At 32.6% G+C, this 25,601-nt stretch overlaps 1 protein-coding gene across 1 annotated transcript in view; it reads left to right on the top strand.

Moving 5' to 3' along the window:
- Positions 1–25,601, top strand: part of LOC107444160 (QRFP-like peptide receptor) — a 110,647-nt gene that overhangs the window by 77,432 nt on the left and 7,614 nt on the right. The window contains exon 2 of the mRNA XM_043051308.3: positions 10,560–10,920. Coding sequence (XP_042907242.1) covers positions 10,560–10,920 — 361 coding nt within the window. The remainder of the gene's footprint in view (positions 1–10,559; positions 10,921–25,601) is intronic.

The raw sequence follows: 25,601 nt of genomic DNA, 5'->3' as shown, positions 1-25,601 counted from the left end.
AAAATCTGTTCTCAAACAAGCAAGGAAAGTGTTAAATTTTTTTTTATTTTTCTGTTCGTTAAGAAAGTACTCCGAAATATTGTATAATGTATAAAATATTTCGATCTTGCAAAAAAAGAGTTATGTGCTTTATGCATAGAACAAATTTTATTTATTATCATATTATTAAAGTTAAAATTAAAGTTAAAACATATTATTAAAGTTCATGATAATGTTGAATATGAAAACATACTTTGTGGGTTGTTTTACCTTTGTTTTACTAATATAAGCTGCTTTTATATTAAAAAAAAAGCAATTGATTTTTTTATTCAGATAATTGGATTTATTTTCGTCGAATTAATTTAGGTGACACTATTATTTGATTTATTTGATCCTGCTTTAATTGAAGGTGGAACAACCTTTTAAAATTTATTTTAATGTACTTTGTTACCTAACAATATTGACTAATGATTTTGTCATTGTTTTGTTATTCATGAAATAAAAATAATAATTTTGTAGCAAATTTTAAAAATACTAGTGTTTTTGAAAATGAATATAAAAATCAGAGTGAATAAGAATTTGAATATATACAGGTGGCGCATTAATTACCTCAATTTATAAACACTTTAAAACCTTTGCCAAAAATGAATCCTATCGATGGCTGGCAAATACGAATTCCACATCAGGCTCGTACCGATCACAGTGCTGACGTAAAATGTCCTCATTGGTAGACAGATCATGGGTTAGAGGTCCCTTGCCGTCAGGCTAACCATGGTTTTTTTTCGTAGTTTTCCTCCCCATGTAACGCAAATGCGGGTTAGTTGTATAAAAAAAGTCCTCCCCAAAGGCAAATTTCACCCTACCTTCATCCAGGAGTTCCCTTGTCTTCTGGATTGGGTTCAAAACTACAAGACTACGGAGTTGAATATTAGTAGTCGTGAACTCAAGAAATTTGGATCAACGACGGTTATAATATAAAATAAGATGATCGGGTTTTTACCTGATAGGACTTTTTCTTAATAGAAAAATCAGAAGCCATCTTTCTCTGAATAAAATATCAATTTTTCGGGGGATTTGAATTATTTACACTTAAAATATAGGTGGCAGCCCCAATCGGGGAAATATGGTCACATTAGTTTGGTCAGGAGAGCTGTTGAAAGTTTGTTCCTCTCAATGTTAATTTTACTTTCTGCGTACTTTGTCGTATCTCGATACTTTTTGTAAGCGAATTTAAATATTTTAGCAAGCAATTTTAAAATTTATTAATCCAGAAATTCCATAAGAAAATAATCTTTAAAAAATATTTATTATCTTTCATGTTCGACAAAACTTTGAATTGTAAAGTATATAAATTTTAACATTATTTTAAGGAATGTAATTTTCTATGGCGAAATACAAAATCTGTCCAATAATTTCAGGGAAATCAAATTTTAAATATCTGACACTTGTACAAATTTTGATTTAACCAATTTCGCAGAGATATTCCTTTCTGCCATTTAAATTTTTTATATTTACAATGATGTAAAAATTAAAAATGGATTCTTTTATTATAAATAAGAAATAAATAATTATTAAAAAATATTTTTTGAATGGATTATCTTTGTATTATATGGTTATTGGGTTAATGGAAATTATCCTTGGATAAACGAATTTTATAATTATGTGCAAAAATGTTTCAATTCACTTAAAACCTAAGGCTTAAAACCTAAAGTTGAGCTTATTTTGTTTAAAAAACTAATGCGCAAAAAGCAAAATTAACATTAAGGGGTCCTAACTTTGGACCACTCTCCTGGCCAAACTATAGGAACCATATTTCCCAAATTGCGGCTACCTACTATATTTTAGGTATTAGAAATCCGAATCTGTCAAAAAAATGCTTATTCAGGGAAAGTACATTTTTGTGCATGATTTCGTATTTTAAAATATCTTCTGCACTAATTATTGTTTGAGGTCACCTCTTGAATAATTAATTCCTGGAACATTAAAATCCGATCATTTGATCAAAAGTTATTATGGGTATTTCGTTTATTTTTTTTGCACACTGTACTGTGTGTAGCTATGTTACAATGCTTATAAATAAACAGATCTTTGAAACCTGACAAATCATTTAGATTTATATTCTAAGTTGACATTATAAGTTAAGTTCATATTCTAAGTTAGTTAAGATTCTTACTATTTCAAGAAGTACTTTATCAAGCATATTTAAGCTGTAAAAAGTTTAAGGAGCGAGTAACCAATTATTAATAACAAAATTACCTGAAAACAGAGAAAAATTACTTGAAAAAATAAAAGTATAAGTAAAAAAAAATATTAGAAGATGATTGCTAATGAAATCGAATTATTCACATCGAGATCTCCAACTACAAAAACCCTTTGCAAACCTTTTTTTTAATCTTAATTTTATTTTATAAAACCGTCGTTGAACAGTCGACCCAATTTTTGGGCTTACGACTACTAATGTTCAACTCCGTAGAATTGTAATTTTGAACATAATCCAGAAGACAAGGGAACTCCTGGATCAAGTATCGGGAGAAATTCTCCTATGTGGAGGACTTTTTAATGAAACTAACCCGCATTTGTGTTACATGGAGAGGAAAGCCTCGAAAGCCTACCACGGTTAGCCTGACAGAAATAGGACTCTAATTCATGATTCGTCTACTACTGAGAATATTTTAAGATAGCACAGTGGCCGCTAACCGGGTTCGGAATGCGAATCAACCAGCCATCGCTGGCAATCGAACCAGGATCATCTCATCGGGAGGCGTTCGCTATTACAAAAACGTAAGCAAAAATTCCAAATTTTACAGTAAAGATGATCGATTTAGGTTTTGCATATTAGTTCATACTTTATAAATTAGCAATTAACTTCATTTTTATCCTTAGCTTTCCTAAATGAACTTTTCTCCTTGGCTCAATGTTAGACCCGTTATTATTTGTAATCGATAACACAGTTTTTGCATTACAGTTTCATTTTTTTTCTTACTCTTTTTAGTTAAACGAATTTCTATTCCGATGAATAAAATAATATTGCAATCGATTTAGATTTTAAACAATTACCGTAAATAATATTATTTTTGAAAAATTGAATTTGCTACATTAAATCTCTTCGATTTAATGTAGCTTCCTTTCTACTTTTCCACACGATTCTCAAACTGAGGAATTATCTTATAAAAACCATAATTTTAACTCTTGAAAAATCGGCTAATTCTTATTATGTTAAATAATATTTAACTCCTCAGAAGCTTCGAACTCATGCCCATGATTCTCTTTTATAAAAACTTTTTCGTCAGCATAATTTAAATAATTTGCAAATCTCCGCAAAGCTCTTCATTTCATTATTCAAGAAACAATTAACTAATTGTTTCTGCCTCCTTACATTAATTTTTAATTATAGGAACTCCAGCTTAATGTTGCAACCCTCATTAACAGGAATTTTTTGCTGACTCTACAGTTGTTTTTACCGGTGTGGTTAATAGGTTAAGAACGTTACGTTAATTAAATAAATTCCAAATTGCTTTCATCACTAAGGAGATTTATATGAAAATTATATACTTTGTTAAAAATTATTCTATAACTGCAACATATGCATATAAGTTGTTATTAACTTAGATTTTTTTCGCCATTTCTCACTGTTTAAATTTGAATTAATTCAATAGGGAAAATTTTAGAAACGAGTTATTAGAAAATACTAATGGATAACAACTCTGAGGGTGTCCCGTAATCTACACCCTTAATTAAGAGCACCTTTAATGCAGCATTTCAGTTTCAAATATCTATCCCTAGCTTAATATATTATTGACCCATTATGAACTGGCCGGATATTATGAGCTGGTTGTTCACCGGCGCATTGTTTCGAACCAGCGCTTTTATTTATCCAAATATTTTAAATTTAGCTTCTTTTATGTTTTCTCTTAAGCCCCTCGTGATCCTTAGAATTCGAACGAACTATTAAAATACTTCAAGAACGAATGCAAAAAAGTGGAACTAGGGCCTGGAGTCTATTACCAGCGTCGAATTTTTAAAAGGTCTACCAATTACCATCACTAAACAGCAAATAAATTCTTGCTCTGCACCTCAACGCGGTACGAGGGTGAAACACCTAATTATCTGGTGGCTAACGCAGACAGAGGGGGTGGTAGACCGAAGACAGATTAGAGGGCTGTCTCATAAGTGACACATCAAATCAAGCAGCTTCTATTTGAAGACCTGCATCACAATTTGATTACCACAAAACTTATAATTCCTTAAAATGGATAGCGATTCAGAGATTGAATCTGCTCCAGAAGATTTTAATGACTCTTTTGAAGATTCACAACGAGAGTGGACGAATGCAGCGGCAGTATTAAATGATGCATTTATGAGATTTATAGAAGAACACCTGGTCAAAAAGATTACTGCACTGGGTGTAACAAGGTTAGCCGAGATTGCTTTTCAATACTATGACATCATGACCAGACAAAACGAGGTTCTGTTTTACACCAAGGAACTACAACTGGAAGCAGAAAGAAAGTAACAAAAACTTAAGCAGATGTTGCGAAGACAGTACTCCCAGTTGCTCCCAAAGTTAAGGCAGACCATATCGTTTTTGTAACACCCAAAGAAACTGGTTCCTCTGACGAGACTAAAAAGTTCGACAAGGATTATATAAAGCACTCAGACGTGAAATTGGTTATTAAAAAGCTGAAAAAAGGAAAAAACGGAGGCATCCTGATTAAATTGGAATCCAAACAAGATATCAGAGCACTAACTGAAGAGTTTGAAAGCAAAGATCTGAAAGAAAAGTACTCCTTTGATGTGCCCACTAAAAAGTCTCCTAGAATAATACTTTTCGAGCCCGATATGTCAAAAACGGAGTTGGAGAAAAAACTACGAGAACATAACGAAAAGATGGAAGAAGCAAATTTTGAAGTATTATTCCCTATAAAGACGAAAAATGGCAACCATTGGGTGGTGCGCGTCGGCCCAAAAACTTAAATTTTTTTAGGAAATCCAAAGTGAAACTCGGATGGAGAATCCATAAGGTAAAAGAATACATAAGAGCACTGAGGTGCAACAAATGCAATCGTTTTGGCTTTATGGTCTTAGGTTCTCAGAAGAAGGAAGTCCGTGCAAACTGCGGTAAGGCGGGACACTATATAAGCAATTGTACCTCTAAGAACAACTGTGTAAATTGTGCAGCTGCGAAACAAAAGTTCAGACTAAGAATGAATGTGAATCATTCAGCAACAGAAAAGAACGTGTCCTGTAAACCAAAGGGAACTAGACAGATTCCGACGACAAATCCATTATTAAGACCTACTGCATTTCTGCCCCGTGTTTTTGTAAGTCAGCATTGGTATCCCAGTCCTACTAACGGTCTTCTATATCAAATTGTTGCTTTATTAGCATGTCTATTACGAGTTCTGTATGATTTATGTTCTGAATGGTTTACTGAATGGTAATTGTTTAATAAAGTTTTGCTATGGTTCTTAGATCTTTCCAGGCGGAGAATGCCTCGGTGGGTCGCGGGGTGGCAGCTGACTCTTTTGCTGTCGACCTCTTCACTGAGCGTCTACAATCGGGTTTGGCACAGCCGCATTTTGGATTCGGTTTTGGAGATTTGCTCCAAATAGGCCTCCTTTATCGACGATCTATGTGGTGTTTTTCCGTGCGTGACTCGGGGCCATGAACCCTCGTGTGTCCCTGCACCTCTGGGTTCGCCGGGCTGATTTCGAGGATTTGCGCAACGCCGGTCACCGGTTCTCGGGCAAGCTCTCTCTTAAACACTGACAAAATTCGCATCAAATAGGCTTAAATATAGTGTATATGTAACTATAGATCAAATATTGCTTGTAAAAATTATCAATCCCATATTTAACATGTTCACGCCGGGAAAAGTGAAAATACTGGTACGGGAAAAGAGAAAATACTGGTAGAAGAACTATTTCAATATTAGATAATATTCGGGAGGAGCTAATCTATTCTCAACAATAACAATTCACTGTAAGGAAATTTATCACGGCGAAGAAGCAATTCAATATAAAAATTGCATCAGTTAAAAACAATTGGTAGTTATGGATTTTCATTATTCCCGGAAAAAAACTAAAAAATGAAACTTATTTGTTACCAATTTTTACTCCGGTGCGCCGCCAAGATGAGAAAATCTAGCGTGACCCACCGGTGGGTCACCCCGGCGTGAACGTGTTAAGCTATGAAGACGGCTAGGTGGCCGAATGGTTAGCGTGCCTGATTGCGAAGCCAATGGATGCGGGTTCGAATCTTGCACTGGCATGGATGATTCTCTGTTGTGTGATGTGCGAATGTGACCCACCCTATGAACGGGTTTCTGTGGCAGTGTGGCTTGGGTAATGCTCGCCTTTGTGGCATTGATTCACAGGTGCCCACCGGGTAACGATTAATGAGCTACACTTATGACATCTTCTAAGGCGACGAAAGAAAGTTCAGTGCTTGCCGTTATTAAAAAAAATATTTAAACAATTAAGAATGAAACTCATTTCTTGGTACATCTTACAAATCTTTTTTATTCGAATTTTAAGGACTTAATGTAATTTTAAAGTCATTTAAACTTTAAATAGAACAAGAATATAAATATGTTCAAAATAAAGAAAATTTTTTTCAAATATATTATAAGTTTTTTTTTTTTACTTAAACATACGATACACAAATATAATACTAACAAATTTTGATTTAATAAACTGAACCTTAAAAATATTAGATATATGAGCATTTATTATTTTAAAGTATACTCTAAGGAAAATATATTTAAAGGACAATGCATTACAATTATAATAATTAAAATTATCAATTTCTTTCCCAGTTGTACTTACTTTCATACTTTGAAAATAAAGTAAAAAATAAACACTGTCGAAAATGTCGACAAATATTTACGAACATATATATGAAATATTTGTACGAAATATTTATGAAAATTTTCCCAATTCTATAAATGAAGTTTCTGCTCACAATAGTTCATATTTTACACACTGTATTGTTTATTTTAGTTATAAAATAATTAAAGAAATTAAAGTAAATAGAATTAAAAGTAATTTCTATTGCTATTTTAATGATAATAATAGTATTTATTTTAATTGCATAGACTCCCTGGATGCAATTATCAAAAAATAAATTCATTCTCTGAATTTAATTAGTGTCTTAAAAAATTCTATTGAAATACTTTCATAAATTTCTGATAAAATCTCCTTTACTTCTGTATTTTATAAGCATGAAAAGTAAATAATTTTAGATAATTAAGAACAACTACAAATCTTATTTTGTAAAAATAAAGTGAATAGCTTCAAAAACGAAGATTATTAAAATTTCGTATACATTAAGTTAATGATACTTTTTGAAAACTTATGCTTTTTTATACAAATGTGATTGCATAATAAATTAGAATCAATTTACAAACGCTATATAACTTTAAATTAAATTGGCATCCTGAATTAATTTGTTCCATTTAATTTGTTTAAGTTTGTATTTTTGTGCACTTTGTTTTATTTTCTATAAGCCTAATATATATTGAATGCAATTATAACGATTTATAGAGTGCATTTGTAAATTTTATCATTAATAGTTTAATTTTTATATGTTTTAGAGAATTTTTTAAGATAATTTAGATGCTTTTTTAATTTTTTTGTATAAGTAACGTTAAATAATATTACTATACATAAGTACAGTAAAAACTGTTGTGCAATACCTATTAGAATTTTGTGTCAAAAAACTCTAAAAGTTGCTTGAATTTCTACTTTTATTTTAAGTTTAATACTAAATCAAGAATTCTTATCAAAGGATGAAGTTAAATTTTAACACTATACAAACTGCAGATCGTTCGTGAAGATGGTTGTGTTTTTCTCAGCTTCGTAAATATTTGACGAATAATTAGTGTACATTTGAACTATTTAACGAAAGATTTGTGAAAATAATGTCAGGGAAAGCTCTAAACGCATAACCAATGCTTTTGGTACGTTATTAGAAGTTCAAAGGTGAATAATTGCGCAATTTTAACATAGTGACGGTATGGCGGCCAAGATGGTGGTTTGATTACATTAAGTGTTGTGGTAAAATATGAGTTCTTCTGCTCGGATGAAATTGAAAAATTAGTCATTGGTTATATTTTACCAAGTAAGTTTCAATCTTCTTTGCTGATTGATAAAAAAAACATTGATTGTGGTGGATTATTTGCCAAGTAATTTCAATGTTCTTTACTGATTGATAAAAAAACATTGATTGTGGTGGATTATTTGCCAAGTAATTTCAATCTTCCTTACTGATTGATAAAAAACATTGATTGTGGTGGATTATTTGCCAAATAATTTCAATCTTCTTTACTGATTGATAAAAAACGTTGATTGTAGTGGATTATTTGCCAAGTAAATTCAATCTTGTTGTAGGATTGATATGACAAATTACTCATATAAACTGTGTATTAATCATACAGAATTCGTATCGACCAGCTGTCGCTGGGATTCGAAGCCGATTCACCCCAGTGAAATGCGAACGCTTTATCCCCTGAGCCATCACGACGAGAAATATAGTATTCTTTCAGTTTTTCAACTCCAAATTCTGAGTGATATAGCACACCAGTTTTTATTGTGCAGGGCAGAAACAGATCATCATGCAACGCAGAAAATTTCGCGTAACATTTATGAAGTAAAACAAAACCAATTTATCATTTCTCAAATTTAACGATTTATAAAGATTCTTAAAAAGAAGAAAAATCGTATCTAGAGTTTCTTTCTTTTCTTCTCATTTAAAGTTCCATCGTATCTCAAATAGTATCACAAGAAGACGTGACATAGTTACGATAAAACTTTGTTAATCAAAAAAATACCTTCACACGAACATTTCATCTGCTTCGGAACCTACTTTACCGTTATCAGAGTAATTACTTTTTCCTATTGCATGATATTTTATTATGGGTTGTTGGGATGCATTATTCCAATTAACCGTCACTTGACCTTATAAATCCTGAACATTATTTCTAAGGCCGTTATTATTTTGCATGACTATAAGCTGCTTATCCTTTAATAATTTTCCATTTCTGCAATTACAGCCGAAAGATAAAGGATGTTTCTGCTGAGAAGTATTAAGGTGTAATTTATATTTGCATAAAAACGTTTCTTTGAAGTTTTAATTTAATTAAAGATTTGTCAACATTTTTGATTATCATTTCTAGTTGACGCTGGTATTTTCTCTTTTGTCTGGTGGTACGCATGTATGCCAGTCCTTCTCTTAATTTAAATTTTTAAAAAAATAAATCTAAATATTTCCGTCCTTAACACGGACACATACGGTACTTAAACGAAGAAAAGTTATACTTAATGAATGTACTTAAATGAAGAAAAGAAAAATTGTGAATAAAGAAAAACAGCTTGAAAAGCACAAATGAAAAAAAACGCATATACTAACTCATTTTGTGTTTCGAAACTGATTAATATAAACCAAAATGGGCTACTCATTTTGTATTACGACATCGAAGAAAGTTCTTGTTTAATGCACTAAAACTTTGATATGCCCATTTTTGTTTCTTTGTTTTAAACATTCATTTTTGTACCTCCAAATTCAGTTTTTAACAATGACAAATATTCGAAAAAGGCAAATAAAACTCAAATAATTACATAGGTTCTTTTGTAAGTAATATTAATTCGATATCAATATTAAATATTTATTCGATATTTTAATATCGATTAAGGGGTCACAGTACCCTTGTAACAATTTTTTTAAATAAAGGTATAATCATTCATTTTGTGGGTGCTCTACATGCTCATTTAACTTATAACCAATAATTTATCTTCAAAAAACAATTAAATTGCTTAATTTTTTTAAAATTTAAAAAAAAAATTGAAAAAATTAAAATTTTTTAAATAATTGCAGACAGGTGTGGGTATAACAGCCGGTATTTTAAGATAAAAAATCTTTACCAAGTTTTTCCTATACTGATGTTTTTTTTAAGGTTAAGTGTCATTTCCTGTAATCTCAACACTAACCTTCTTCTTAATTTATCCTAATCGTACATTAAAATATCGTATAAATATTAAAATATCGATAAAAAAATTAATATTAAATTGGGCGTAATATTTGTATATTCAATAAAGTAACTTTGCAGTGTTGACATTTTTCAGAATTCGGTCTTTTACAGTAACATATTTGAGGGGATTTTAAATTTAGACTATGTCAACCTTCATTTATTACCGGAAGACTTTATTTACTTCACCGGATTTTTTTCTTCTTTGAGCAGTATATAATTAAGCAAATCAACTGTTTAATGTGGATCATCCACCATCAATCTTGGCAATTTTTTATCACGTCCACAGGTCACCATTGTGGGGAATTATAATTCGACTATGTCAACTGTCATCTATCAAAAGGTGCCTCATAATAGTGTCAAGTTAGCATGTCTTATATACTAGTGAATTGGTATTTAATATTTGTAGTGGTAGTTACACCACATATTCATATATAGTACTATTAATATACAATTGGTTTATTTAATCCATCTATTTTCAATTACGTCAATCAATACTTTCGTTTTTTTCAAATTCAATACGTTGCTAAGTTCTTACAGTTAATTTTTTTTCTAGGTACATGGCAGTTCTTCATCCCCTTGAATCCCGTATGCATCAGACAAAAGCAAGAGCAAAGAGAATATTATGCATTGTGTGGGCACTGCCATGCGTTGTAGCCATACCGTTTCTCTACCCATCAGAAGCTTTTTCAAACACATTGCAAAGTGAATACGGTGAGATATCCCGTCTTACTTGCTTCATAGGTCTACCAGAAGAATTCCGTCGAGCCTATTACACTTTTCTGTTTGTATTCATGTACATTTTGCCACTAAGTTTCATTGCTGTTACATGCTACAGAGTTGCTCGGTGTCTCTTGCAAGGGATACCGGTGCATCGACAAGGAAGTATTAGACGACAGGAAGCCAACAGGAGAAAAGTATAATTTTATCATTGATTCATTTTTTTAAAAATCAAATACATCATTTTTATGTCTTATTTCTAACTTAGAGCTGTGAACAATAAAGTGATAATCCGGAATTTTTTTCAAAGGTCAAATTTTCACTTAAAATCTTTTTTAGTATTGATGCAAAGAGGGACTTAAACGATTTCAGCTGCACTATTCGGAGAAACATCTTATTGCAATCATGAGAATCAGTTTCTTTTTATCTGCAGAAACTCTAAAACTGTAGCTATTGTCCTAGCCTTTCAATATAAAAGGAGCTTCATACAACTGCAAAGAGGCTAACTTGCTCCGAACAGCGGATAAATATTTTCAAGGGATAGTCTTTTCATGTATGTTTCTTGGTTTACTAAATTCAATTTATTGGGTTTTTACTCCACACTACTTTTAAATAATTCTTATGTGATGTCACTTTATTAGAGTTAAATCACATTGAAATTTCTAAGAAGCTGTCAAAATTTACCGAATATATGCAAATTTTAACTTGCAGTTCCTCATCGATTTTTTAAAATTTTATGTCGAATCTAGAGTTGAGGTTGGCTTATTCCAGTCTAAGAGCTATATTAATTTTTTGGGATAGATATGTAGTTTAAGCTATTGTGTTTACTTCAACGTAGAGTGCGTTAAAGAACATGAATGTCGATGAAACTGTTAAACGCTTCAGCTGTTAAAGGAAAAAAAATCTGATACAAAATGTGAAAATGTTAAAGAAAAAAAAATCTGAAACAAAATTATTAAGAAAAACGTGAGTAAAGCTCAATTAAAGCCACAATGCAGACAAATTATAGTTTCAATTCCATTATAGAGGCATACTAATAAATAAAGTAGTTGCCAGCATTTTTGGTAAATTAAACTGAAATTTCTTATAGCGCTCGTAGTCAAATTTTTTATTTACTTTTTTTCTCTTTATAGTTTTTCTTTTATCTTTTTCTTAATTTTTTGCATGTTTGTTAAGTGATAGCACATATTTTCATGTGCATAAGTATCAATTTAAAAGCTTCATTGCAATACATTTCGCTGAAAAAATAAGCATATTTTTAGTAATATATACAGGCTATTTTTTTCAAACAATTGTTATTTTATCAATTTACATATTTTTTGTATGATTACTACAGTTCAGTACTAAATGTATTTGTATCGGTTTATACTTGAGAATGTATTTATAACAGTTGTATATTTTAATTACAAATACGTTATTGAATACGGAACAATAATTATTGCGCAAAAAAACTTATAAAATTGACAAAACAATTGCTTGAAAAAGTTAGTGCGTACATATTACTAAGGGTAAAATACGATTTAAAAGTATGTTCAGTATGTATAAAACTATGCTTAAAATACCCTGATAATTAATATTAGAAATAAAGCCTTAAAGGTTAAGGAAATTTAGTTAGTTCGCAGGGGAGAAAACAACCTAGATTAGAAGGTAAAACCATCAAATTATAAAAGTTCTAGCAACTAAACCTATTAGAGTTTGGGATTAATATTTCCATCGTAAAGAGTCAATGATATTAAACGTAAATCCGCAGGCAAAAGCTATTGATTTAAAGTAAAATAGCTCTTTATGGAGTAGAATAAAATTCGAATTAATTTGAGCAGAGCAGTAAACAAATTGGCGAAAGGTCATCCTTCGATAAGAGGATTAGGGGGAAAAGTTTTGAGATGGTACTAAATCGACTATTGTTTTCCGAAGAACAGTAACAAGGAATTTATTAAATCTGCATCCGGTTTGCACCGACCACAGTGCTGACTATCCTCAGTGGTAGACGGATCATGGATTGGAGTCCTTTTGCCGTCAGGCTAACCGTGGGAGGTTACTGTGGTCTTCCTCTCCATGTTACGCAAATGCGGGATAGTTCCATCTAAAAGTCCTCCACGAAGACAAATTTCTCCCAATACTTGATCCAGTTGTTCCCTTGTCTTCTGGATTGGGTTCAAAATTACAAGGCTACGGAGTTGAAACATTAGTAGTCGTAAACCCGATAATTCAGTCAACCACGGTTATAAAATGTATCATAATTATATATGAGTAATAAGAACGTCTAATAAAGGTAAACACTTATGAGAAAGTGCGGATAGGCAAAGGATTGTTGGAGATAAAATTTTCTTCCTAGAAACTGTCAGATTTAATCAAGATGTTCATTGCTTGGTCGTGTATAGAACATAATTCTGGAAAAGTCACTTATGTATAACTTTTCTGTAACAGATTTTTTTTCTATAAAAAGTCTAAACACCCTCTTCTATATTTATTTATTCTTTAAACGTGAACTGAATGCAAGGATCAATAAGACAAAAAATAAGAGCATGATCTATAAGTCATAACAATATTTTTAATTTTTTACTCTTCTATGATTAAGAAACCGTAGTGATAGTTAGGTTTCATAAATGACCTAGAAAAAAGGCAATTAAAAATGTTCAAAAAAGCAATTAAATCCTTACCTTTAAGCTATTAAGAACACGTAAAAACGCATTTTTGTCAATAAGTTGCATTAATTTTTTCAATATACTCTAGTTTGAAATGCCTCACTGAGATTGAGAATGGTGATACTACATTTTTACATGAAACTTTGTGCGTTGATCATACCAGCCTGTCTTTCTCTGAAAACAAACAGGTAGATGATAATGAAGATAACAAGAGGTCGCGTAAATGGTAAGATAAACTATCAGAATGGTGAGATAAACTATCAGGGACAGAATTGACAAAATGTTGAAATATGATATTTTGCCATTGTAAAAAATCATTCATGTATAGTTGCCACCGTTTTAATGGTTGAGGTAAACGAAATATATTTTGAAGTTCAAAACTTAGTTATTGTGCCTTAAATTATGCAAAATTGACAAGATAACAATTGTTTGAAAGAATTAGTACAAATATAGTACTACAAATGTGCTTGATTTCTTAAACGAAATGCTTTTGAAGTTAAGCCATCAATTGATTCTATGAAAATATGTGTCGTAAATAAAAAAAGAACATGCAAAAGTGAATAAATAGATAAAAAAAGCAATAATAGTGAAAATTCATATAAAAAATGTGATTACATGCACTGTAAAAACTTTTAGTTTACCTCAACACCAAAAATACACCAAACTATACACCAATTTTTTTTACAGTGTAGTTAAAGTCATTAGCCTCATTATTAATATAATTTTTAATTTTGTTCTTAGAATAGTTATGAATGATAGAATAAAAAACTAATTATAAAAGTAAATTAAAAAGAGAAGATATGGAGGCTAACGACCTGTAATAAAAATGATATTATTTTAAGCTAATTTCGATGCGAATGTCGTTAACTAATAGTCTCAAAATTTATTATTTCGCCTGTCAATGAAGAGTGAGTAGTCATATTTGTTACTCATTCCTATTTGTTAAATCAAATATGTAACATTTTAATGTCTAGTTTAATAACATTTAAGGCAGTGGTTTCCGATTTTTTTTTTCGGCTACAGAACTGTAAATAATCAATCTTCTTTCAGCGGAACCCCAATTTTATAATTGAAGTTTCAGGTAATTATGAACGTTATAACCGATGAAAGACTATATTTGAAATAATTAATTAGAGGAATGAAGATTTTTCATCGTTTTATCATTGATAATCTTAAATTAGGTTTTATGTCCGACTTTAAAATTGCATTTGTAGTCCAATCTAGTTTAATTATGAATGTGTTTCTGATGTAGGAAGAAAATGATTAAAATAAGTTTAAATATAATTTACTTCGAAATGAAAGCATAAGAAAAACTGCTTTGACAGTTGAAAAGGATTATTATAGAAACTTATTTCTTTATTAAAGAATTTAATTATTTTGATTTAAAAAACATGATAGGACATACTAATGGAATATTTTATAAATGGTTATTTTTTAAAAATTCTTTCTGTATATTAATAGAAATTTATTTTTCTTTAAGAAAAACTATTTCTATTTCATTGGCACTTTACTTGAAATAATTTCATTAACGCAACCGTACGATTAAATAAATTATGTTTTATATATTGGATGCAAAAATATTTAGAGGTTTCAAATTTCTTCACTGATTGTGAAAAGTTCTAACTCGCGGAACCACCGTAACTCCTTCCTAGAACATTAGAGTTCCGCGGAACACCATTTGGGAATTGCTGATTTAAGAGATAGTAGGGACAAGTAAACTAATTGACAGCTTTTTTCATGAATTCTGAAGAGATGAAAAGAATAAAATAGTATATATTTATAGTAGCCTTAATATATAGCTACAAAATATGAACAATACATATTTATTATCCTTGTTTTCTCATTAAAACTTTACTTTTACTACCAGTCAATAAAGTTAGCAGGGGACAAAAGTTAAATTTCACACTTTTGAATTACTGTTAGTCATATTAATTATGATATAATAAATTCACTTTTTTTTAAAAAAAAAAGAAAATAAGCTAAACTGGAAGACTTCAATAGTTTTTTCAAAACAACATTAAAAAAAAGTTTTAAGAACTACTCATTGAATAAAAGCGTTGGACAAATTTCACATTTTCAGAAAAATTATTCATATATGTAAAGTTTGGTCGATGGTTTCAGAAACTATTTCTGTAAAAAGAATAGTAGTTTATTTGATATGATAGTATCCCGACTGTTGAACTATTTCTTTTTCTCTAGCAAGGGAATTGATATATGCTCTTAATATTACTATTAATCGCAAATGTACTTAAGCTAGAAAATAAGTAATAGTTCAATCGATACTATTATATTAATTCTTATTCTAGAAAAGAATAAATTGTTCAACAATCGTTATTACTTCAGTAATTTTTTCTGTTAGAAAAAAATGAATTCAACAATCTATATTATTTCATTAATTCTTATGCTGAAAAAGAAGAAATAGTTCAACAGTAGATACTATTATATAAATATTTACGCTACGAAATAAGTATGAGTTCAACAAGCGATAATATTATATTAATTCTTATTTCAGAAAAGAATAAATTTTTCCACAATCGTTATTACTTCAGTAATTTTTTTTGCTTGAAAAAAAGAATGAATTAAACAATCTATATTATTTCACTAATTCTTATGCTGAAAAAGAAGAAATAGTTCAACAGTTGATACTATTATATAAATATTTATGCTACAAAAGAAGTATGAGTTCAACAAGCGATAATATTATATTAATTCTTATTTTAGAAACGAGGAATTAGTTCAATCTATTCTATTATATAAATTCGTACGCTACGAAAGAAGTTGTAGTTCTAAAGATATGTAATATTAATTCTTATTCTAGAAAAGAAGAAATTGTTGAACAATCAATACTATTTTATAAATTTCTACGCTACAAAAGATGAAAAAAAATTCACCAATCGAGGTGCAGTGAAACCGAATGATTTATTGTTCCTTTAAATTAGTTTTAGAAGCTAATGCACGTATTGTATACATGTATCATAGTAAAATACCTCATCGAATTCTTTGCCCGACCCTCAGGGCAGATTTCTCAAGTTCTTAGATGAAGCAAATTTAAAGTCGTTGAGAACAAAAGTCCGCTTCGACTTTCATATAGCAGAAGCATCAGTTTATGTGAGCTGAATTTTGATGTAAGGAACTCTACAAAGAATAAGTTCATGTATAATTTTGTTCATTACAGCACTTGTCGGACTTTATAGAGAAAAATATATCGACAATTGGGTCCAAGAAATTTTTTTTCTTTCTAGAAATGGTGCAATCTCTAGTTTTTGTTTGATGACAGAGTATCATCTAGTACGAAACTTTTTAAGATAATAACTTTGCTTTTTTAGATTAAAAAAGAACTCCCATGACTTTTTCAATATTTATTTCACAAATTTTTTCAGCACTGAAACTATGTTAGTACCTTATGGAAAGTAATTTAGATTTGTGTGTATGGTGGTTAGCAGTTTTTTTAAATTTTTTTTTCTTTCCTTATGCTAAATTTCTTTTTGTTACAGACAGCGCAACCTGATTTAGAATTCTGAAAACTCCTTTAATCACAAAATACACACGTATGTTCTTATCTGCAAAAAGTGATAGAGGTTTAATATTACAGTGTCTTTATGAAATTTCTAGTTACAGCATTAATTTGTCATAATGAATTGGGAAAAATCATAATAAATTCTTCTAAAATAGCATTCTCGATACCTCTGGTGTTATTTGTGCGACGATCTAGTGTTTTACAATGTAATTTCAATTCACTCATTTATTGTTTTTTCTCCAGTTTTTCAAAGAAATACACATTGTTTTTCACTCTTACATGAACTTAATTTTTTATGCATCAAAGAAACATGTAGCATTGCATAATTTAGCACAAACAGCAAAATTTTGTCTTAAATTTTCCCTCAATGAAAGTAACCCCTTTTAAGTTATTACTACTCTACATATTTGGGAAATTTCAGTGAACAGTTTGAAGAAAATTTCAGATTCAGTGATATTCCAATTGCATTCAATTAACTCTCACATATGATTTTGACTTACCTCATCAGACGGGTGGCCAGGGCCACTTGGGGCCTCAAACCATCTATCTTAAAAATCATCTACCTCAGGGCGACCGAAAGAATTATACTCTACGCCGCCAGTGTCTGGTATCGCAATAATACAAAAATCAATGACAAGCTTAAATCCATTCAGAGATCCTCCTTGATTACCATAACAAAAGCCTACTCTACTACAAGTACGGAGGCCCTCCAGATACTGGCGGGAGTGATACCTATTCACTTAAAGATTCTTGAAGATATCAGCACAAAAAGATTGACCTGGGGCTGGGGGTTGGCTGACTTGGAAATAGTTTTGGGCCACTCTCTGGACTCGATTGCACTGGAACAACGACCAGTAAGGCAACACCCCTCAAAGTTTGTTTCGGTGCCTTGGGGTAGGTCACTCCCCACTAATAAGGGGTTGGAAATTTTCCCGGATGGTTCAAGAGTGGAGTTCGCCGGAGAGACCGATAATGGAAGTAGGATAAAGCACAAGACCGACTATGGAATTATCATCAAGAGAAATGGGATAATCATTAAAGCGGACTCCATTAGACTCTCCAACAATTGCAGTATTTTTATGGCTGAGCTGATGGCAATTAAAAGTGCATTTGATTGGCTGGCTAAAAATGACTACCCGGATGCCACTCTTTTCACTGATTCGCTCTCATCGTTGCAAGCCCTAAGTGACCCAATTCCAAATAACAAAGAAACAGAAAATATGATTTTGACTTGTAGTACTAAATAATCGATTCGCTTGTTCAACTCATTCACATAATATCATGCATATTTTGCTTCTTACGGTGCAATGATTAAACTTCGCTCCAAAATTTTTATTCTTCCGCTATGCACAGAAAAATAAAAATATATTTGACAAATTTTTATACAGAAATGAATGGCAATCAATAGCTACGTTGATTTTGATTTCGCACACAGTACTGGAAAAAAGTATATAGGCGAGCAAAAAGTCGCAAAATATGAAACACCACTGTTATGGCTGAGTAAGATAATCTATTTTCTACTTGTAAATGAAGAGACAGTTTTATTTTTATTCCGCATATAGTCACGACAAAACTGACTTAATCTTAAACATTGACTTGGAAAAAAGACGATACTAATTTCGTCATTGCCAGGCACAAAACATGTAAGAAAGTGATTTCCCGCAGTGTAAGAAGCAAATCCGAATTGTGTAAAGCAGAACTTGAATAGTTTGCACGTGCAATTCAACGTCAAAGGTAAATCATTAAATGGAAGGCGAATGAGGTAGAAAAGCTTTTGAAGAATTTGACTTGAGTGGTTCCTAAATTGCAAACAAAATAGGAAGGTCCAAGGCTGTTGTGTAAATAGTAAGCTATGGTAGTTAACAGCGTATTGAAAGGCGGAAAAAAATTCTTCCAGGCAAGAAAGACGAATCTGGTAGCTTGATTGTCACCTTAAGATGTCATCTATAATTAAAAATGAAATGTAGTTGCGATGCAGCAGACGCACGGTTAGAAATAATTTAAGTAATAATTCGAACATTCAGTTAAAAAAAATATTAAAGTAAAAACCTCCACTTACTAAATTACATAAAGATGATCGTTTGGCATTTGCAATGAAACATCTTAAGAAGGAACAAATTGGAGTGATCTGATTAAAAGGAGTTTGATTTGGATTGACCAGATGGCTGTCCATATGTCTAGTGCGACTTATAGACTGAACCACACTCATTTTCCAAACTGGTCAATTTGGTGGTGTGTCCGTTTCGGCTTGGGCCGTTTTCGCAGTAGGAGGCGCAGCTCTAACTATATTTATAAAAACTAAAATGAATTCAATTATGCATCAGAATACATTCGGAAATAATTTATTGCCTGTTGTTTCTCTTACAACATCCGGAGATAGGACACTCCAATAAGAAAATGCGGTAATCCATACTTCATATTCAACTGAAATGGAAGCAAATGGGACGAAGGAGACGAATGGAAGAAAATAAGAATAAACTGGATGAAAACAAATGACGCCCGATGGCTGAGTGGTAGCGCTTCGTGCTCCCGTGCCACAGGTTCTGGGTTCAATCCTCGGGCTGGGCAAGGTTGACTCAGCCTTTCATCCCTTCAGTGGGGCGATAAATGAGTACCAAGCACGCTTGGGAACTAAACACTGGGGGTTTCGTTTTCGGCTGACCACCAAACCGGAACACCTGCACCCCAGAGCCGAATTCAAGAAAACTGAGATGGGCACAGTAGGCCTTGGCCCTCTTTGGGCTGTCGAGCCACTGAGTTTAGTTTAGTTTAGGGTGAAAACAAATGAGGTTATATCTCTTGAGTGGTAATTTCATAGCCAAGATCTGAATTTGGTAGAAAATCTTTGGGGCATATTTGTAAGAGACGTTTACAAATTTGGCGGACTATTCAAGAGCAAGTCGGTTTTGAAACAATATTGATACTAACATTTTACGAACTCTATCTGGATTCATGAATGCGAGAATGATAAATGTTATCAAAAACGAAGGATCTCACGTTAATTACTGATTGTTGCGATACAGCTAGCGCCATCTGAGGAAAATATTTTCAACTACCATTATTATTATTCTATACTTTTTTGGAAACCGCCAACGGCGGATGTAAAATTATTTGCTCTTTGTTATTAAAAGTTTTGTTATTAAGCCCTTGTGTGCTTGTCTCATTTGTTATTTTACAATGAGTGTATAATATGCCATTTTTCCCTGTCTCGAATATAATTAAATCGGGTAGATTTTATCGGATAACCCCATCTTTTATATTTAAAAATAGTATTGTTAAATAACTGGCGCCCGAACAGGGACCCGATATTTGATATATTGATTTCGAGACTGAATTTTTCTGAACTGTGCTAATATGGAACTAATTCAATTAAAAGCGAAAAGAAAAGGACTAAGAACTTCTTTTTCGCTATGTGTGAAAAATATTGAAGACGTGCTCAATGTTGCTGAATTGGATACTAAGGAAAGTAATATAAAAACGCTTTCGATTTACGAGCTACAATTGAAGGACAAATTTGAGCGGTTGGCGAACTGCCAAGAGGAAGTTTCTAATTGTATTCTTCTCTTGGAAAATGCTGACTCAGAATATGAGTCGGACTTTGAAAAAGCGGAAGAATATCGTGACAAATATCACGAAATTTGTTCCAAATTAACTGAACATTTAAGTAAAACAGATGTAGTTCAAGGAAAATATAAACTCCCACAGATTGAGCTACGTAAATTCAGTGGTGAATTAAAAGATTTCTTAGGCTTTTGGAGCCAATATGAAAAAATTCATTCCGACGAAACTTTGTCGAAGGAGGATAAGTTTCAGTATTTGTTGTCGTCTTTAGAGCCGCAGTCAAAAGCGGCCCGGGTTGTCGGCAGCTTCCTTGCAACGGCTAAGAACTACGATAAAGCCATTGAACAGTTAAAAGAGCGTTTCGGACGGACAGATTTACTGGTGCAAGTTTATGTCCGGGACTTATTATCACTTGTAATGAAAAATGCTATATCTGGTCGATCCAAAACTGATTTACCTGCATTGTACGATGAATTGGAAGGAAAGATACGGGCCTTGGAAAGCCTAGGGCGTACACAGAGCAATTACGGAGATTTTCTAATGCCACTAGTAGAATCTTCTTTGCCGGAGACTGTTTTGATTGCATACGAAAGAAGTCGTTCTTCTGACCAAGGGGAAAGATCTTTGCAAAAATTAATGAACTTTTTACAGCAAGAGGTGAAGGGTGAGGAGCTTGTCGTCCTCGCTCGGGCTGGATTTGGAACCTCTACTAAGAAGAAAGAGCCTGTTGTAGAGAAAATGGATTTATCTACCACAGCTGCATTGGTAAGCACTACGCCTGATAATACAGGTAAGATCAATTTTATCTGTCTCTTTTGCGGGAAAAAGCACCTTTCCCAAGATTGCTATTTTGCTCGAAAGCTAAGTTTAGAAGAAAGGAGAAAGGTAATTTACAACAAAAAAGCTTGCGTCTCCTGTCTTAAATTGGGACATACTGCTCGTACATGTAGGATGAAGATTAGATGCATTATTTGTAATAAAAATCATTTTATTTTGATGTGTCCTGATCGAGAAATGAAGAACAATGAACCTAAAACTGAGGAAGTGTCATCTTTTGCCAATAGCAGTGCCCCTGCTTATGATTTTAAAACTGTTTTTCTTATGACTCTGATAGTAAAAGTTAAAAATAAGAAAAGTGAGTGTAATATACGAGCCATTTTAGATACTGGCTCGCAGCGGTCATATTTGAGTACTAAAATTGTTAAAAAATTGTGTTTGAAACCCAAGGGTAAACAAACACTTATTCATGGTTTATTTGGAGGTAACGAAACCAAACCTAAAGACCATGAGTGGTTCATGATTAAAGTTTATAATTTGGAAAACACTTTTTGTTTTAAACTAGAAGTCCTCTCTGAAGAAAAAATTTGTGGTTTTGTTCCTCGAGCTAACGATTCTGTTACGCTAAAAGAATTGCAACAAAGAAACATAGATATTCACGATGTTAATTTTAATGATTCTGAAATAGATCTGCTTCTTGGAGCAGACATTACCTCTAAATTGTTTACTGGTAAATCAATAGCATTAAAATCAGGTTTAATGGTTGTTCAGACAAAACTTGGTAATACTCTTACTGGTAAAATAAATAATGTTTATGCAGATATAAATAATGGTAAATCAATATCTGTTGATTCCAATTGTATCCTATGTGATAATGTATGTGTATTGCATTCAGTAACTTTAAATGTAAATAAGCTTTGGGATCTCGATGTAATAGGTATTAGAGACCCATATGATAATTCTAAACAGAGATTAATGTTTTCGGAAGCTATTGAGCAGTATAAAGATAACTTAACTATTCTTCCGAATGGAAGATATGAACTTTTACTTCCATTTAAAAGTGAAACTACTTTGCTTGATAACAAACAGTTAACTTTAAAGCGTCACTTGAATATGTGTAAACGCTCTTTAGCAAATGGTTATTTGAATGATTATATCAATGTTTTTAAAAACTGGCAGGAGATAAATATTATAGAAAAGGTTCCTGAAAGTGAAATTAATGAACCTTGCCATTATTTGCCCCATCGTCCTGTCATCAAACAATCTAGCGAGACATTTAAATTGCGTCCAGTATTTGATGCCTCAGCCAAACAGTGCAATCAACCATCTTTAAATGACTGTTTGGTCAAAGGCCCAAATTTGATCGAATTGATTCCTGATATTATTGACAGGTTTAGATTATTTCCAATAGGTCTTTCTTCTGATATAGAAAAAGCCTTTTTGCAGCTAAGCATATCCCCTCAGCACCGAGATTTTTTACGATTTTTCTTTCCATCTGAGACAGGTGATCCCATTGCTTATAGACACTGTAGAGTTGTGTTTGGTGTGACCACGAGTCCCTTTTTACTAATGGCTTCTTTAAGTCATCTCCTGGAGAACGCTTCCGATGAATTTTCCGATGTTGTTCCCAAGCTCCGACATGCTTTTTACGTCGACAATTGCGTCACGGGAGTTAACACTGTCACAGAATTAGAAAACTTTATTATTAAGACTTAAAAATTAATGAAAACAGCTTGTTTTAATTTGCGAGGTTGGGAAGGTAATATAGCAAATCCTCTTTTATCCAAGTCTTCTGGTGATACTTCCTTACTGGGTATTAAGTGGAATTTGGATCGAGATACTTTACGATGCAACTTTACTAATGATTTAGATCGTAACGAAACATTTACAAAAAGAACTGTATTATCGTATGTGCAGCGGTTTTTCGATCCTATAGGTACATTGTGTCCGAGTACATTGCAGCCTAAATTATTATTGCAGAAGATGTGGAAGGATAAGCTTAGTTGGGATTCCTTAATACCGCCAGAAATGAATAAAGAATTTTCTACGTGGATAGGTGAAATATCCTTTTTTGAGCACATCGAAATACCTCGTTATGTCGAAATTAATGATTCTTCGGAATTACATGTATTTGTGGATGCGTGCAAAACTTCATACGGTGCATGTGTATTTATGAAAACTGAAAATTCTGGTAAAGTTAAAATTCAATTATTACGCGCTAAAGCTAGAGTCGCACCCGTAAAAGAAATGTCTATTCCTAAACTCGAACTTATGTCTTGTTGTATCGGAGCAAGAATGGCCCTTTCCATTCGTTTAGCTCTTCATATCCCTACTATGAAAACGTATTTTTGGTGCGACTCAATGGTTGCATTGTGGTGGATAAAAGAGCAGGGGGAGTGGTCCATTTTCGTTTCTAATCGAGTTAAAGAGATTAGGCAAATTACTTCGCCTAATGATTGGCGGCATGTCCCGGGAGATATTAATCCTGCTGACCTCGTTTCACGTGGATGTTCTCCCAAAAAGTTAGCAAGGTTACAGTGGTGGCGAGGACCGTCATGGTTGCTAGAAACTTCGAGTACCTGGCCTTGCAATGAGATTTTTTGCGAAAAGGAAGTAGATTTAGAGAGAAGAAAGGTAGTGCTTAGTAATTTTAATTCGGTTGAGGAGGAAACACCTTGGTACGCAAAACAGTTTTCTAGCTATCCATCAATAATCAGACTTGTTGCTTGGGTATTGCGCTTCGTTAACAATTGTCGCGTTCAAAAGAAATCTAGAATTGTAGGCAACTTGACCCTAGCAGAAACTGAATCAGCGGAAAAGAGTTTAATCAACATTGTTCAATCAAAGTTTTTTCCTTTTCCTAATGAAATACCTGTATATAATGTTTACAAAGATTCAGAGGGTATGATCAGAGTAAAAACTCGCATAACTGAAAGAATCGACACCCCTTATTTTAAATCTCCTATAATTTTGCCCGAAAAGTGTATTTTTACACAGAGATTAATCGAGTATTATCATTGTGTTAACTATCATGCTGGTACTCAAATATTGTTGAGCATCATTCGCGAAAAATTTTGGATTGTGAGAGGTAGAAAAGCAATTCGCAATATTGTAAAGAGATGTATAAAGTGCAAAAGGTATACCGCTAAAGCTCATTTCACCGAGCCTGTTTCTCTTCCTGAGGACCGTGTGAAGGATGCATATGTTTTTGAGGTTGTAGGAGTGGATCTTGCGGGACCCCTCTACATTAAGAAAGGTAGCAAAACATGGGTTGTTTTGTTTACTTGCGCAATATACCGCGCTGTACACTTAGAGTTAGTGACCTCTTTAAGTACAGATTCATTTCTTTTGGCTTTTCGACGTTTTGTCGCCAGAAGAGGTCGTCCCAGAAAAATGTATTCAGATAATGGCACTAACTTCAAGGGGGCATACAATGATTTGAATGAAATTGATTGGGATAAAGTTTTGAGAGAGGCAGAGTTACACCATATAAATTGGAAATTTAACCCTCCGTCAGCAGCCTGGTGGGGAGGTTTTTGGGAACGCCTGATTCGGACACTTAAAGATCTTTTGAAACGCACGCTAGGAAGAGCTGTTTTGACCTATGAAGAGTTGCAAACGGTATTATGCGACATCGAGTCAATTATGAACTCTAGACCGCTCACCTATCTGTCCGAAGACTCAACCGATTTAAAACCTCTTACACCAGCTATGTTTCTTTTATATAACTCAGAAACTAAAGTAATTGATATCGATATGGTCGATGCTCAGCATTGTCGCAAGCGAATTCGATATAGAGTCCAGCTTATAGAATCCTTAAGAAAACGTTTCCGAAAGGAGTACTTGGGACAGTTAATTTTGAAACAAAATTTAAAGGGCAAAAATATTGATATTTCGGTTGGTGAGGTCGTTCTCATTGGCGATGACTTTAAGAAGCGTTTGAATTGGCCATTAGCCAGGGTGATAGAGCTTATCCCTGGTAAAGATGGGAAAGTTCGAACTGTAAGACTGAAAGCTCAAAATGGAGAAATGTTGAGGCCCATTCAAAGAATTTATTCTTTAGAACTCCCTTCTGCTAACAAATTAAATTGCCTTTTACAGAAAAGGGCCAAAATACCCATTTCTTTAGCAGTTAATCAGAATATGAAAGACCAAAATGCTGATAAGATGTTGCCTTCTGTTCCTGCTGATGTAAAACCTGAACAGTCTTCTGCCCAAGTTACCCGCTTTGGACGTTCGATTAAAGTGCCCAAAAGATTTTTAACCTCGTTTTGAGTTGGTCACAGCCTTCTCAAAACGGGGGGAGGATGTTGCGATACAGCTAGCGCCATCTGAGGAAAATATTTTCAACTACCATTATTATTATTCTATACTTTTT

The sequence above is a fragment of the Parasteatoda tepidariorum genome, chromosome 5, assembly GCF_982258835.1.
Source record: "Parasteatoda tepidariorum strain Cologne lab strain chromosome 5, Ptep-v5.0, whole genome shotgun sequence".
Lineage (NCBI taxonomy): Eukaryota > Metazoa > Arthropoda > Arachnida > Araneae > Theridiidae > Parasteatoda > Parasteatoda tepidariorum.
This window is presented reverse-complemented; position numbering and strand designations above follow the sequence as displayed.